Below are 17,267 nucleotides of genomic sequence, written 5' to 3'. Positions count from 1 at the left end.
GTCATTGTGGACGCCAGCCCGTTCGGCCTGGGGGCCGTGCTGACACAAATAGATTGGGACGGGGGTGTCCGCCCGGTGGCCTGCGCCAGTAAGGTGCTATCCGAGACTGAGCAGCAGTACTCGCAAATCGAGCGTGAGGCCCTGGTGGTGCTTTGGGGCTGTAGACACTTCAGGCTCTATGTCCTGGGCCGCCCGTTGACGGTCGTGACAGACCACAAACCCTTGCTTCCCATCATGGCAGGGTCTTCATCCAAACCGCCGGCGAGGAAAGAGCGGTGGATGCTCGCCCTCTTGGAGTATGGGGTTACTCTGGTGTATCAGCCGGGGGGTGAATAATGCAGCGGACTACCTGTCCAGACATCCAGGGGCGCAGGGAGGTGAGGTGCAAGATACATGTGCCGAGGAAGCGGATGATCATGTCCGTTTGGTGGTGGAGGCGGCCACTCCCAACGCAATGCCCCTCGAAGAACTAGAGGCAGCCGCAGCAAGAGACGAGTGCTTCCAGGTCTTAAGACGCTCCATGCAGCAGGGCTCCTGGAAGTCAGTGCTGGAGTCCCTGGCCGGACGTACTCAAGAGGCCAAGACCGGGCTAGAGCAGCTGTGGAAGATCAGGGAAGAATTGTCCTTCTCGGCGTCAGGCCTGCTGCTCAGAGGGGACCGGATAGTCGTCCCCCAGTCAAAGGTGGAAGAAGTGATAACCCTTGTGCACCATGGACACCAGGGCGCTGCGAAGACCAAGGCCCGGCTAAGGCTGAAGGTATGGTTCCCTGAGTTAGAACGGAAAGTGGACGACTTTGTGGCGGCCCGTGTCTGGTGTCAGGCAGCGTCCCCTCTGCAAAGAGAACCGGCCATAGAGGCGATGCCTCTGGGGACGCGGCCCTGGGAGGTGGTACACGCGGACTTTGGATCTACGACGCTGGGTACACACTTCCTGGTGGTCGTGGATGAATACTCGAGGTATCCAGAAGTGGACTTTGTGGACTCGGTGGCCTTCGAGCATGTGATGGTGGCGGTTGAGAAGGTGTTTGCGGCCCATGGATTTCCCCATACGTTGTGCTCCGACAATGGGGCGCTGTTCCAGAGCGAGCGGTTCTCGGAACTGATGGAGGGGTACGGGGTACAGCACCGGAAGATTACCCCCCTATGGCCGAGGGCAAATGGTGAGGCAGAGAGACTGATGAGGACACTAAACAAGACCTTCAGGATTGCCCAGGGCCAGGGACAGTGTCTGCAGAGGGCCCTCTACCAGTTCCTGCGGGTGTACCGCACCACCCCACATGTATCCACGGGGGTGGCACCGGCTGAAGCGCGGTTTAATCGGTGCCCCTGAGGTTTGTTGCCAGAGGTGGGGGAGAAGGAGCCTGGGGTGATTGACGATCAACAGGTGGAGTTGGACCGGCGGCTGAGAATCGAGCAGGAGAACGTGAGGAGAGGGCTCCGCCCGCAGCGACTGGAGCCGGGAGACGAGGTCCTCATCAGGAACAGGCATCCCCATGGAAAGCTCTCACTCCCCTACGAACCGAAGCCACTGGACGTAGTGGCTGTCAAGGGGTCCATGGTAACAGCCTCGGACGGGAGGTCGGCTGTCACCCGCAATGTGAGCTTCTTTAAGAAGCTAGGAGATCCTAGAACTGAGCCGCCCCTGGAAGCGGACTTAATGGAGGTGCCCGACGATGGCGGAGGCCAAACCTCCCTACACGTGTCCCCCGCCCGGGAGTGCCGCTTACCTCAACGATTACGTTGTGGGACAAATGTCATGAGTGGCCCGTGGGCCTGGAAGGTTAAGTAAGGGGACCCGGGTTGATGTGAATAAAGGGGTGTGTGGGGATTGTGTTGAAGTATTGTGCTGATGTGTTATTTTGGTTTATGAGGTTTAGCATTAAACTATTTGTTTTTTGTCCTCCCGGAAAAGGAGGAGTGTGGCGCTGCCCCTTTAAGGGACGCACACGCGGCGGCGTGACGTTGCACGCCACCGTGTGCTGTATAAATAAAGGGGGCATGAGCAGACGTCTCTGTGCGAGTCTGTGGGTGCTTGGGGGCTTATTGGCATTGCGAGTTGGGGAATGGGACACCCCCAAATGTCTCCTGCGCCGAACTGGCCGCGCCGAATCGTCCTGCTTCGTTGTGTGAACTGCTGTGCCATATTACTCTAATAGGAGTAGGACACACACTTTTGAGCATGGTGAAAAGGGCATGTGCTTAGCACAGGAATCGCTGCAAGCGGTTGCTTTTTTAAATCAATTTTTCAAAACGCACAGGTTCTGTCTGGTGTGTTTGATTGGGGACGGGAACTGGCCTGAAACAGAAGTACCAACAATGTAATGCCTGGCCCTTGATTTATTTGGCTGAATCTGAACGGGGTTAATTGCTACCACTCATGTTCGATCCATGGAGAAGGGACATAACATGTTTTTATTTTGGATGTGGTATGTTAATTTTGCCTCGACAAAAGCCCAATCTTTCGGGTACTCTTTAATGGGATCATCCCCCAAGCAGACATAACTCTCTAAAAAGTGTTCTTCATGGACTATCTTCTGTTTAAGGAGAACACTAAGCATGTTTAGAGCTATGGAATAAATGACAGGGCTCTGCAGCGGCTAATGTAGCCTGCGCAATTGTCCATGTCCCTCCCATATTAGTGCTGTCTCTAGCAGACTGTGGAAATACAGCTTCTGGGTGGTGGGACCTGTGTGATGTCTACACAGCACAGCGAACGGTATTAACCAAACTGAAGCTCCTAACAGCACATCACAGCTCTCTTGCACTTTTCACACTCAAGCCTACTAACCCGTCCTACCCAGAGCGCCAGGGGAACACTCCAGTGGTGATAGTGCACAGCATAAATAGCCTTTAACATTGAGTTGAATATGATTTATCCATCTTCACTGATAGAAGCAGGGCCTTTAACCAGACAGCTAAGTGTGATCCTAGCAAACCCATTCATAGCTCTGCAACACCACGCAGCACAATTAGTCACACAATCCTGTGCATTTACAGCTGACTTTAACAGTGCAGTAAATCTCTTCAAAGGTCGGGCAATTACAAAGAGTCTGACCTAGCAGCCTCACAAGTGGAATATGCAAATCGTCCAGGTGATGCAGACGCTTGAACATCAATAACAGGTGGATTCAGCCACTGTGACAGTTTCTCCCTGAGCCCCTCCTTCCTATAGGAAGAGCCAATCTTCCAGTAAACGTGTGTGAGCAGTTAACTTAAACACAGGCACATCAGAGTGCAGCAATAATGAAATTCTATATGGGGCGTATAGAATTGCATTATTGCTGCACTGGCCCTCCCCCAGTCTCATAAAACTGGATTTGTCAGGCTGACAGTCTCACCAGCCAGTCAGTGTACCAGAGATTCTAGTATAGCGGACTGTGGTAGAACCAACATTACATTTTCTCCCCGGTTGCTCCCAGCCACTGAAGTTGCTTGGGCCGTCCAGAGAACTGCCCCACACTGTCCTGTTATGCTACGATATTGAATCTTTCATTGCACTCCATCTGCCATTTTCACACTTTCTAGGACCTTCAGGATCTGCAAGAAGTGGGTGTTTCAGACTTAAATTGAGAGAGTTAACTGATTGTAACATTGAAGCTGCACTGGAATAGTCTCATTACAATGAGTAATGTAGTTAGATGCCCCTACACAAGTATGTTTGCCACTCCTCCACCGTCTCTGAAGTTGGTGCCCCTCCCAACATTTGAAGGGTTAGCCCCCGCCTAAATTTTAGCCTAGGTGCACCCCTGGATGTGCGCACTTGCATTTTGTTAGGCAGAGAGGCGAGGGAAGCCTTTCCCCGAAACTGGCAGTGTTAAAGTTTTACTGTATTTGTTCAGAAAAATGTACTTGGAACAAACGCAGTAAAACTTTGAAGCTGTTACTTTCAAGAAAGACTTCCATCACCTCTCTGCATATTGCGCTTTAGAATATACTATTCAATAGTATGTGTTGGATACGTTTTACTCTCTTGCAGAGGAGAAAACTAATTTTTACTCTCTTGATATTGCATGTACTCTCTAATTTGAAAAAGCATGCGTAAAATACTCCCACCTCAAAATCTTATCTGGAGCACTGCCAACAACATTCTTAAATAAAGGTTTTCAAACTGTTACATTGAGTCTGTGCCTCTCTTGATACCATGCCTGTCTCACAATCCCTACACATTGGTTAGCTTTAGCTTTGAGGGCAAGAGTAGGTTTTCGACACAGCCTTAATTTTAAATTGAACTCTTTGACTCAGACTTTCCTTAGTTTTGTTCAGGTAGGGAAATTAGGACAAGTTAGGCCTTCTACCATCCGGACAATTAAGTTAATAAATATCTTCTGTTTGAACTTTAAAGTTTGTTGTCTGTGTATTACTTCATGATGCCTTCACACAGTCTTTCCAATTCTCATGTAGGCAGACAATGTATTCCAGACTGGCAGTTTCTTATCGGAATGCGAGTCTTTGTCCCAAAGACAGGAGTCCCTCCCAGTGAATCCCACTTGCCCAGACCCTTACAGAGGGTCTTGCTTAGTGGGCCCACCTCGCTAGCCTCGAAGGGTCGCAGGGACAAATACCCTGGATTCGTCACAGAACTTTTCTATGCCTTCAAGATGTTCCTAGGACAGGCTGGTTATAGTGAATGGTGTTCTACAACTTTTTCCAGTCTACTTCCATGCACCAACATTTTTCCCCATGGTTATGCTATTTTTAGTATAATATAAGTTGGGCTGGTACACACAATGGGAAATGAGATCAATTAAGTTGCCATTGTTGTGTTATGCTGATTTAATTGTCGGCATAAATGTTTCGATACTGTGAGGTGGAATGTTTTTAACATGTATATGACTATGTTATGTGTATATGTTTCTTAAACAATTTTTGTATTACTTGTGCTGAATTAGAGATTAATATATTAAAAATTATATTTTTTGACAATACTGTTTGATGTCCATTGAGAACACATAATGCAGCCTATATTGGTTTAGCGGCTGTGATTTAAAATTGCTTTCTGAGGGGATATGTTCATTGTTTGATATAGTTTGTTGTATATTCCTTCCTTTTGTTGAAATACATGTTATACATCCTCACTTAGTAGGAGGGATTATCACCAGAGCGTGGGGTTACCCCTGTAGAAGAGTATCTGTTTGTGAGGCAACGTTTGTCTCGTAGGGTCCCACTGCACCAGCAGGTGAGGGAGGTAACGTTTTTAAGTACTGTACGAAATATCTGAGGCCACAGCTAGCATCATGACGACAACTTCAAACAAAAGCCTTGCTTATACTGAAGATTACATTCTTCAACTCTTGAATTCCATACCAGAGTTGGGGCTAGACAATGAGTTGGGAGACATAGGAAAAGACGATAAATGGGATGAACTTACCCAAACTCGAAAAAGATTGGTTTGAATAACCATAATCATGCTGGAGTATTTGAAAAATCAGGCTTTACCTCAGGGTCTCATAGTACGCAATGAGCCTAGGCTCTTCCTAGATAACGCAGAATTCAAACTGAAATGGAGCTACATAGCTAATAAATGTGGGAGGGACTGGCTGGTTCTAATTATTGAGACAGCCCAGGAAACCACCAAGAAGATCTTGGTGGATCTAAAAACGTTAGAAGAAGAAATGAAAAAGAATTTTGACATTGAAGCATTCAAAACCAAGTTAGAAGCCCATATGAAAGAAATGCAAACATTCAAAGCGGATTCTAGCTCAGAAAGAGTAAAAAGATTGAAAAAAGATCTAACGAACTTCACGCATGAGAAGGCCTTCCAATATGTCATCAAAGACTATAACTTCGGAGCACCTACAGGAGGTCAGAGACCAAACCGTCGGGTGAGGTTTAGAAACACGTCGTATAGCTCGAGTGAAGAAGGAGGTACACCAGGTGAAGATGAAGAAACCAACGACGCAGGACAAAGAGGAAGAAAGAAGAATACCTCTATGCAAAGAGGTCGGAATACAGGAGCAAGGAATGGGTCGAGACGCCCACCTTTTTTAGGCAGAGGGAACAGTCGGCAGGAATGGCAAACAGACCGCATGCAGACACGCAGCCACCGGGGTTGGTAGTGAATCTGTCCAGCGTAAGCTTAACCAAGGATGAAGAACGATGTCTTAACAAGGGCCTGAATTTTGTGATATCTAAATATCACAACCCTTTTGAATTTAGGTTGGAGTTTAGTGCATTTATGCGCAAGGTACATCTAAGAGAATTTTTTGAAAATCAACCAGCGAGCCTGCAGATTAATTACAGCGGGTTAAGAAATCCCTCGACTTGGTGTCCACCACATCACACACATTCCCCGGAATCGGTGGTTTTTGAAAAGAAGGTCTTACATGAACTAAAAAAACTTGAAACCAAAGGCATTCCCAAGAACTCCAATTTAAGTCAACAAGAAATCGCCATATTACAAGGTCTGGGCAAAAATGAGAAAATCGTTATTCGACAGGCCGACAAAGGAGGGGCGACAGTCCTTTTGAATAAGAAGGACTATATTGAAGAATGTCACAGACTATTGTCAGATAACATCAGTTACTGCAAAATTGACCAAGATCCTAGTCCTACTATTATCAAAATGATAAAGGAGAAAGTGGACAAAGCAGTCGATTTGAAACAGATTAGCAAACAGGAAGGAAAATACTTAACAAGAGAGACAGCGAGAACTCCTGTTTTTTACATCTTTCCCAAAATCCATAAAGATCTGGTGAGACCCCCTGGTAGACCTATCGTGTCTGGGGTCAATTCAATTTTGGAACCCTTATCGAAATTTGTAGATTTTTATTTACGCCCCTTCATAATGAAAATGAAAAGTTATGTTCAAGATACCATAGATGCCATTGGGAAAATTGAAGGACTGCCGTTTGACCAGACCAAAGACATACTTATCTGCCTGGATATTCAATCTCTCTATATGAACATCCCACAACGAGCCACTCTTGAAGTGGTAGAAGAGACTTTGCTTCAACGTGAGGACAATCATCCTGTGAGTAATGCCTTCATTTTATGGTGTGCGGAAACAGCTCTGACAAATAACTTTTTCCAATTCATGGGTCAATTCTATCTACAAGTAGAGGGCACAGCCATGGGTGCTGCTATGGCTCCTAATTTGGCCAATTTGTACGTAGACATGGTAGAACAAACAGTGATTTTTTTCGGAAATTAATCCTTTCAAGCAACAAATAACTCAATGGTTAAGATACATCGATGATGTGTTCATGTTATGGCATGGCTCGATAGATGAAGCTAATAATTTCCTTGTTTGGTTGAATAACCAGAATAGATACCTGAAATTTACAGCTACCATGAACTCCACAGAGGTAAATTATCTAGATTTAACAGTTTACCAACAGAATACCCGACTATGGGTGAAACCTTTTGTCAAGAGCACCGACAAAAATGGGTTACTGCATTACAGGAGTCATCACGCGAAACATGTCCGGGACAATCTGCCCTTTGGGCAATTTCTACGGCTGAAGCGTAACAGTAGTACCAAACATGATTATGAAACAGGCGCTAACATACTAATGGACAAACTGATTGATAGGGGTTACCCTACTAAGGTCGTGAGGCAATCTGCCATACGAGCTTTTAACAACAACCGGGAAGCTCTTCTTGAAAGGAAAAAGAAAAACACTGCCAATCATGACACCCCATTGGTGTTTGTCAATACCTTTAGCAACATGTCCTACAAAGTTAAGAACATTATATGCAAAAATTGGAAAAAGACTATGAATAGCCCATTTCCTTTGATAGCCTTTAAAAAGAGCACTAACATTCGTAATCTTGTCATGAAAAACGACATACACAAGGTGGTCAATCATGAGGGCGCCCAAAGTACATTGTGGGGTCTGCCCCGAGTGATGGGACATCATCCGTGTGGAGAATGTGTTATGTGCCCTTTTACTAAGAGAATGACTTCTGCTGATTTGGGTTTAACTACAGAATGGTCTTTGAAAGAACATACTAATTGCAAAACGGAGAATGCAATTTATTTGATTAAATGCCCATGTGACCTAATTTATATAGGCAAAACCAACAGAAAGTGCAAGACTCGTATGATCGAACACAGGAGCTGTTTGAAAAATCATATTGACAAAGCTCCTCTAGTAAAACATTTCGATGAGAAAGGACACACATTCTCGGACTTTGAATGGTGTATCCTCAAAAAGATTAAAGGTAGAACCCAAGACTAAATCAATAGAAAATTAATTAATCTGGAACAGAAGCTGATTTTTCTTACCAATAGTCACATTACAGGATTAAATGAAAATATAGAGTGGCATATTATTAGATAAGAGAGCTTGGTGTCACAGGGATAGGGCTCGCGAAATCATTGGAGTGTTGCACTTACTGGGGGTACCCACTGTGGGAGAATATAAATCTCTATATGTAAGAACTATATATCTGGTGGTGAATTAATGAGTGCACAAACCTCTTGATGGGGTATTTCATCGGTGATTGCTTCTATCTTGGTAATATCCTTATTGAGAGAGGTGACTTTGTGTTCTCTTTGGCCGTTGGACATGATCGGGGTCAGGGGTTTTCCCGCTGTAAGTCTGACTAGAGTCACCCAGATGGTTGGCCTATAGTCTTTTTGACTTTAGTTTTTCTGTGGTGGTCATTGGGTGAGAGAGCTTCGGTAAGTTACCCCGTTTTCTTTCATTTTAGTGTTGCTACTTTTGAGCCCCAGATGTACCGTTGAGGTTGGTGTGGTAGGCACTCTGTTGGCCCTTGTACACGTGGGGTTATTGTGCGATCCCCATTTGTTTTCCCCGTAGCAATGGTTGCTTGGCAACCTCGCTATCATTAAGGATTTTCGAGCCCGGCCCTATTTTGCATGAAGGGGCGTGATGACGTATTACGTCACCGCGCGACGATTAGCGTGATGATGTCATCACGGTACGCCACTTACGCGTAAGGAGGATTTGTGTACGGTTGTTTGCAGAATTGGCGGTGGACGTGTCCGCCGGCCCCTGATCTTGAATTTCCATACATGGCTGTCTGCTTGGAGTGTATCCATTACATTGTAGGTAAGAGCCAGGGGTGTTGTCTAATTACTCGAGTCCTATATGGGGATACTCCTTTACATTTTGCTGATCTAGCATTGTACTATTACAGAGCGAGAGGCTTACATCCGTGAAGAGGAAGAGGCCTGATTCAGATGGACTCTGATTAGAGCATATATTTGTTGGCTTACAAGAGCCGGAGATAGGTAAGAACACTCCTTTGAGTTGGATGAGAGGAATAATGGATATTTGGTGGGATAATGAAATCTATCTTCCACTCCCTGTATTTTAGGCACCTGTAGGTCTAGAGGAATTGGAAAGGGGTACACTGGTGGCTACCACGACTGAGACTTGGTAGGATCTAGGAAAAGAACAGCTTCCACATCCCATGGTGAGCAATCTATATAATAGAACATCTATTTTTGGTTGTATTAGTATCCAACTGGTGATTGAGATGCTAAGATACCTTTTACTCAGGGAAAAGAAGGGCTATTATGAGTCAGAGAGATCTCCATTTTATCTTTTTGGTAGGTAATTTGTGGTACTTAATGTTGAATCCCTTTTGCTTTTACAGTCAAGAGCCATAAATGGGTTGGCTTTTGAGGTCCAAGTTATATATTTCTTGAGACCCTTGATCAGGTATATGATTTACTGTATACTTGGTACCCTATTGGTGATTAGGGTGTGACTATGGTGATTAACTAAACCGATTATGCCTGTGTTAGTGATACATGTTTGTCTTTTTTACCCTTAGAAATAGCAAGTTGTTGGTTGAATAGGAAGAATCTACCTGAAGCACAGGACTACTTCTGCCCCTGATGAATGTCCGTTTACTGGGAACACAGAGGACAGAAACTTATATAAGTTGGGCTGGTACACACAATGGGAAATGAGATCAATTAAGTTGCCATTGTTGTGTTATGCTGATCTAATTGTCGGCATAAATGTTTCGATACTGTGAAGTGGAATGTTTTTAACATGTATATGACTATGTTATGTGTATATGTTTTTTAAACAATTTTTGTATTACTTGTGCTGAATTAGAGATTAATATATTAAAAATGATATTTTTTGACAATACTGTTTGATGTCCATTGAGAACACATAATGCAGCCTATATTGGTTTAGCGGCTGTGATTTAAAATTGCTTTCTGAGGGGATATGTTCATTGTTTGATATAGTTTGTTGTATATTCCTTCCTTTTGTTGAAATATATGCTATTTTTAGTGCAATATATTTTAAATGTCTGCTTGTCGTGTTTGAAGACCTGGCCTTATGACCGAATACTTTTTGGGCATGCACGTTCACAGGCTCCAACCACGGATTCTTGGACAATGCTTTTTGTGACTGGAACTAGTTAAAATTGTGATTTGGACTATCTGGTCCCAATCCACATTTTTCCTAGTGGAGGTCTGTTGCTGGGCAGATGTGGGGTAGCCACTACCTGCTCGAATGTTGCAGATCCTTCCCATTGTGGGGCTATCGCAGCCCCCACCCGATTTTGAATAAGAGGAGAGGGTATGGAGAGGCAGCCTCCAAGAGCCAAGACTCTGTAGACTGAAGACAGGGCTTAGAATAGCCGTGGGCCTACAGGAGAACCAACTGCCATTGCCCAAGCCAATCACCAGGGGGATCCTCTGCTTCATCTCTAGCGACGAAGCAAGACCATTGTCAGGGTCTTCCTCCCTTAGACTGGTGGGCATAACAGATCTTGTGTCTTGCAATGTCAGCCTGCCTTTGGTGGAATTCAGAAGTGTCCCTGGATCGTCATGGTCGAGGGGAAGCCACTGAAGAGGTACTGCTGCAGGCACGGACCATAGCTTGGCAAATCTTCAGGTGTAAACCAGGAACCTCATTGCCCGAAGTACCTGCACCAAGCCTGGAGGAGGGCCCTGTCCAGTCTGGAGCATGCATTCCACCACTACCAAGATGTGAACCTGCCAACCCTTGAGCCCCTGACCAGGGTTTCCTCACCACCGCTCCTCACCTGTAGTGACCTTGGTGTAGTCCATCATCAGGGGAAAAACAGTGATCATTTTCCAAGGGTGGCTCTCCTGTCCAGCTCTGGGGTCTTATGGAACCACATGGGTTTCAGAGTTCAGAGCCGCCGCTTAGCCTGACCCAATCCCTAATTCAACTACTGTACCCAAGAACCCTGTACCTCCTATAGCAGGCTAAATAGCGTGGGTGAATGGCTGCAATGATGGTTATTTCCAGAATCGAAGTTCAGAGCCTGAGTGTATACTACTCTTTGTTACCTCCTTGTCCAATAGGATTTGCATGTGAATAAATTCCACTCCCTAAACTACGCTAACCTGGCAGTTGGTGGTGGAGTGTTGGCCTAGGATTCCTACCTGGCGACTCACTGGTGTGTACCCACTTTCATTTTCCAAACCCTTTTTACCAAAAGTTTGCTTTTATGTTCAAAATTACTCAACGGTTGGCTTTGGGAAAGTCTTGTGCAAGGGGACTTTTGTGACTCCATTCCATGTACTTGCCTGTGGCCTGAACTCTTCAACAACACTGGACCTTCCTTACCTGGTTAGAGAAGGCCTGCTTAACTTAAAGGCAACAAATTATATTTATAAGGCATTTTTTTATATTGCTTAACCACTTTTTCTCTGAACACTTTACCTGGTACAATTTTACTACTGCTTTGCTATATTGTTTTTGACTGTGTTGTAGTGTAAAGTCTAGCGCAGTGCATCTTTAGAGCTACCCACTGTGCATATGTATGTGTATGATTAGTGTGACAGGGTCATGGGCTCGACTCAGACAGGGTAGGGAACTGAGGCCACTGCCAACCTGGGGTTGGAGGCCTATGATGGGGTATGCCATGGCCATTCCTACATTAGTGGCAGGGAGAGGGAGTTGGAAGGGCCCCAGTCCTTGAAATCACCCCTGTGCTCTGGATGATTACCTTGGTACCACTATCAATCACCCAATTCCATACACCCTAGATTCTGGCCAGAGTCTCTTGAAACACTTGTGTATAGGCGCGTTATAAATGCCATGTCATATCATAGTGGGACCTTCAGGACCACAATGCGTTGCTGCTAGTAGGGCAACGCAGTCTGCAGAATAACTTCCACTGATACAGATACCAACTTTGAATCTCCAGGACCTATTGAAATGAGGCCAAAGCAGAGGAAACTGAATTTACCACAGCGCCAAGGCAGCGAAACACCAAACAATCCACACACCAACAAATCGAGCCTGAGAAGAATGCTACACAAAAGGGAGTGGGGCAACCTGGTTTTTCTTAAGCGTTAACATGTAAAGACCCAACCCCGGAGGACAGAGCAGCCATAGAGTGACCAAAAGAGTCAGGTGAGACACAAAGCCAATGAAGGTGGGAGGGAAGGGCAGGAACTGGAAACCATGGGTATAAACACCCTTAGACATGAGACAGGGCAAAAGGTGTTTGTGTGAGGTCGGGAGGTGTCGAAGTGGATCAAGAGAACAGGCGGAATACAGAATGTAGTGCCGAGGAGATTGTGGAGGAGTTTGACAGGTGAGGCATTGTGTGAGAGAGTGGTAGCAAGTGGAAGGACTGAAGCTGAGTGAATGGTAGTGGGAGTGTAGAGAGAGGGAGTGAGAGGCAGTGGAAGGGGTGGGAATGAAGGGGTGAGAGTCAGTAGAGGAAGTGGCAGTGTTAGGAGAGATGAGAAGTGACCATGGAGAGGGATACTGGTACAGAGAGAAACGTGTTGTAGTGGAGGGGGTGGACAGTGTAGGCAGTAGAGGATGGGAGCAATATATAGGAGAGGAGTGGAGTAAATAACATAGGGACAGAAGGAGACAGGTTGCAGGAGAAGGAGAGAAGGAGGAGACAGGAGGGAGAGGGTGACAGGAGGAGAGAAGAGTGAGTGAGGAGCCTCAAGAAAGTAGAAGGTGAGGAGACGAGAGTGTGAGAGAAGGCCCTAGGAGAATATTAGTAGACAAGAAGATGAGGAGTCTCAGAGAGCGAGAGGCAGCGAGAGTGAGAGTAGCTGAGAGAAATATGGGAATTATCTTAAAACCATTGACATCATCAATGTGGTAAAGGATCGTAGGCGGCCCAAAGGAAGCCCCGGAGGGATTTAGTTAGATAAGGCTTTTGCCTTTAGGTCCTCTCACCTAGGGAGGTATATTTAATATACATGTAAGTTATAATGATATTAGTACCCCAGTATGTTGTACTGGGGTGCTAATATAACTGTTTTCTTGAGTTGAGTTCAGTGGCAGGGATTCCTGGGCTACCTTTCAGGGAACCCACGGGAGGTTAAAGTCAGGTTAAGGGTCTAGCAAGACATATCCCATAGTGTGTATTTAACCGTTAATAAAAGACCCCTGAACCATCTGTAGATCTTGGAGAGCTTTCTTGAGGCCACTTGTGACAGTAGTATATAGTATTCTTAAGTTTTACCTGCATGTGTTCAGGGTCCTAATAAATAGAGTATTTTTACATACCTCTGTGTGGACCTCTATTACTTGGCTATATCAAAGTATTTTTAATTGTACCTACCAAGAGACAGTTTGGTAAAACGAAGTCTAAAAAGCCCTGGCTCATCCTCTAGTGTGGCCTTTCAGTATACCCACAGTGTTAATTCTGTAAACCCCTCCTAACAAAATGCCCAACAAAAGTATTAAAATCAATAACATTCTCTTCCGGTCACTAGATATCATACATAAAAAGAAATACCATACTAATTCAGGGTTGTAGCCTTTAGATTTGAGGAAGTACTCACATATTTTCCCAGGACTAAAGAAGATACGAAATTGAATATAGCGAAACATCCGAAAATGAATCCAACTGTAGTAACATTCACTTCTTTCTTCACAGCCTACAGAGGGGCACAAGAAAACAGCCAAACAAGCGGCATGAGCATTCAAGTGCTGCATGTCTAAGAAAGACAAACCTGCTATCACCAGCAACTTCATGTGTCAAAATATAACCTTCGTACCTCTTGAGGAAAAAATGGGCCCAAAATGGAGTAGCAAATCATACAGCCAAAGTTCATTGAAGCAGATGAGATCATGGTAAAAATCTGTGTCCTTGTAAGCTTCCTAGATTCTTCTTGGGGAGCTTCTGTTCCTTCATGGTCTGAAAGACAAATATTTACAAGACATTTAATTTTAAATACGGAACAACTTTGGGGTGAAAATACCAAGAAAATATTGCAAATTCATGTTGGCGGTTCGTCAACACCATGCATCCGAGATAGCAAGCACATACGCAACATGCAAACCAAAGAGATCTTGGGGCACACTTTGTAAGGGGGGTGGATGGGAGAGGAAACTGTCCTTAGTCGGGTGCTTAAAGAAGATTAATAAAAACAATAAAAAATGTAAAACACACATGATGACTTAAACATGAATAAACAATCCAGCAATCACTTGAACCTTATCAGCAAATGTCCCAAGCTCAGACAAGCATCACTACTGGCATCTATCATGACAGAGAATGTATCCTGCTGAAAAATCCTATTGCTCTTCCATCACAAACAAAAACCTTCCCTCTCCAGGACAGTTTCTGAACCTGTACATTGCTAATCTGGAGTGGGATCTGATGAGCCTTTAACTTAAATAGGTCATGCATTGAAGAACAATATTAACATATTTTGTCAGCATCTCAGACAGAAATGCTGCAACAGGTTACATACGTAAGAGTTGTACAATGAATGGCAACAAAGAGTAGGATAATGTGGGGTAACAGTGTAAAATATTAGAAATACCTCAATCTTCTATAGCATGACAACCATGTTAGAATTTCTTTTCCCCCCCATTTCTTAGCAGTGGCAAGAATCATGGAAGCAACAGAAAACGTGTTTTGCTAGGGTAAAAGTTGCAAAACTAAGACACTTATTTTTCATGCATAGGGTGGAAAACTACTTTTTCTATATCAACCATGAGGTCAGTGCTATAAATATGAAAACATCCTTTTAGTGGATCGAAATGGAAACATGCAGTAAAGATTAAGTGGCATGGGGCAAACAAATTCATGGAAGCTCTGGGGTTACCGATCACGCTGCATACCCCCCCCCCAAATAACCGAAGGCACTTTGAGGTCTCTTGTCTAACGTTTCGAGCAGGCATACACTGTTAGGTATGCACTTGGGAAAGACAAGCCTAACCATGCTGCAGGAAGGAAGACCACTTAAATAGGTATCCCGAATCACTATGCTTTTTTTCTGTCACCAGCCATGGCGTGGAGGAGGGATAACAAGTCAAACCCCTAATGTGAAGTGACAGTGAATGACAGTAAAGATGTTGGCAGACTCTGGAACAGACCTCATAATCTTACCTAGAGAAACCCTGAACGCTTGTTGGGGATCCAATGCTCCACAACTCCAACCCCCAGATATCAAACCAGGAGCAACTTGTGGGAGCAAAATCACGCTCACGGCTACACTAAATGCTCATTCTAGTTTAAAGGGATAAGAACAGGAGTGAGGGAAGAGCGCATGCCACAGCTGTAGGTGACCCAATACTAGATTGGAATGAACAGAGGAAACCCAAGTTAAGCTAAATGCATGCAGAGAAGAACAAGTGTATGTTCTGCATAAAGAATGAATTTACAGGATTACTGACACCCATTCTGAAATTCAACCACAAAACGGGCTACGTAATACATAATAGACATTGCATAATTCTCCAAGAAGGAGCCAATCAAACACAAAGAACGTCCTGTTGCAATCACAGCCAGGGAAAAACTCAAACCTACTGGAAGCCACAGAGAAAGACAGAACGATTGAACAGTAACACACTGGCTCAGCCCGGTGGTTCTAGCAATAAAAAAGGGACAGGCAAGCTGTGCATGTGTGTTGATTTAATGAGTCGCAACAAGCACATCATAACCGACACCTAGCCATTGCCCGACGTAACGGAGCTGATGTAACTTTTAGGCAAGTCGTCTGCACATTGCATAGCTTTAGCATGTACTGCATAAAGCTTCCAGAGACCTCACAACGTGCATAGCACCGCTAGGAGTCTATACATTTAACAGAATGCCTTATGGTCTCTATTCAATATCCTCAGTCTTCCAACGAATGATGGATACATTTTTCAAAAACAAGCAGTGTCATATTTACAAGGCTATGTATTATTATTCATCAAGGATCATACAGAACTCGACACAGCGTTGAACATAATGTTGCGAACGTGAGAGAGGGCTTGAAATTATGCTGCGAGAAGCGTTGTTTCAGTTTAAGGGTAAGGTTACATGAGAAGGCATTAAATCAAAAGAGCCTTGTTCTGGCGATAACACTTGTGCCAGCCCCTGAAGTTAAATAACAACTCAAACATTTTACAGGGTTAACGGAGTTCAACTCAAGATTAGTAGAACACTTCATGCAAAAAAACAAACCATTGAGGCAGCTGCTTAAGAAATGATTAATTTTCAAGTGGTCTGAAGCAGGTCAGATGTCATTTCAGCAAATCAAACACGAAATAATAATCACGCCATGCATCAAAGGTTTTTACAATTCCATGGACACATGCCTCACAGTAGATGGCAACCATTTGGGCTTTGGAGCCACAACGACGCAGAAGGAGCAATAAGAGCAGGTTGTAGTTAATGGCTCAAACTCTCTTATTAAATCAGAATGCAACTATTCTAGTCCATAATGGAGAAAAAAATGTTACCTTGTGCATGGGCCATACAACACTTCAGAGGTACTTGTAGGGGATACCGTTTACTCTCCTTCATGGCTGTACTTTGCAAAGCAGAAGACCAAGTGGGCTATACTGAGCAAACCTGGGTCAAGAGCCATACTTGTACATTAACTCATGAGAAAGGAGTAAAACAGTGAAACAAGGATTATCAGGGGAAGGGAGTCAACCACCCCCCCCCCCCCCCCCCCCGAGTATCGTTGAGGTTAGAGTTATTGTGAAATCAAGATACCAGGTTAATGGAGTCATTCTCCTAATAGTGCTACATCGACAGGAATAAGGACAATGTAACCAAGAGGCCAGGGAAAGGGAGTCATTCCCCCTAGTTTTGTGTGAGAAAATGTTATGCCATGAAGCCAGAGACCAGGAAAAGGGAGTAATTCCCCTGGTAGTTGAATCTGCAAAAAGGATCAAACTACCTAATAGTGTGATCCATGGGAAGGGAGCCATTCCCCCTGTGGTGAAGAAACAGAGATCTTTTCCGATACAGATTGTTACAAGATTTATCATCCTTTGTCTGGGAAGTATTGGGAACAGGGGATTGAAGTAATTCCCCCTGGTTAAGAATTTGCAGCCAGAACTTTGCTACTTAGTCCAGAAGAAGGTAGTCATTCTCCTGGA

The 17,267-nt window shown here is 44.6% G+C and overlaps 1 protein-coding gene across 2 annotated transcripts in view; it reads right to left on the bottom strand.

Moving 5' to 3' along the window:
- The window catches only part of SLC18B1 (solute carrier family 18 member B1), a 759,286-nt gene that overhangs the window by 632,100 nt on the left and 109,919 nt on the right, over window positions 1-17,267 (bottom strand). For both annotated transcript variants that reach the window (XM_069606672.1, XM_069606673.1), the window contains exons 2-3: window positions 13,940-14,079; window positions 13,724-13,819 (exon numbers count right to left, since the gene is read on the bottom strand). In XM_069606672.1, the coding sequence (XP_069462773.1) occupies window positions 13,724-13,819; window positions 13,940-14,079 (236 nt within the window). The remainder of the gene's footprint in view (window positions 1-13,723; window positions 13,820-13,939; window positions 14,080-17,267) is intronic.

The sequence above is a fragment of the Ambystoma mexicanum genome, chromosome 4p, assembly GCF_040938575.1.
Source record: "Ambystoma mexicanum isolate Mex_15411 chromosome 4p, UKY_AmexF1_1, whole genome shotgun sequence".
In the NCBI taxonomy this organism is placed as follows: domain Eukaryota; kingdom Metazoa; phylum Chordata; class Amphibia; order Caudata; family Ambystomatidae; genus Ambystoma; species Ambystoma mexicanum.
Note: the sequence above shows the minus strand (reverse complement) of the source record. Positions and strands in the feature narration are given on the sequence as shown.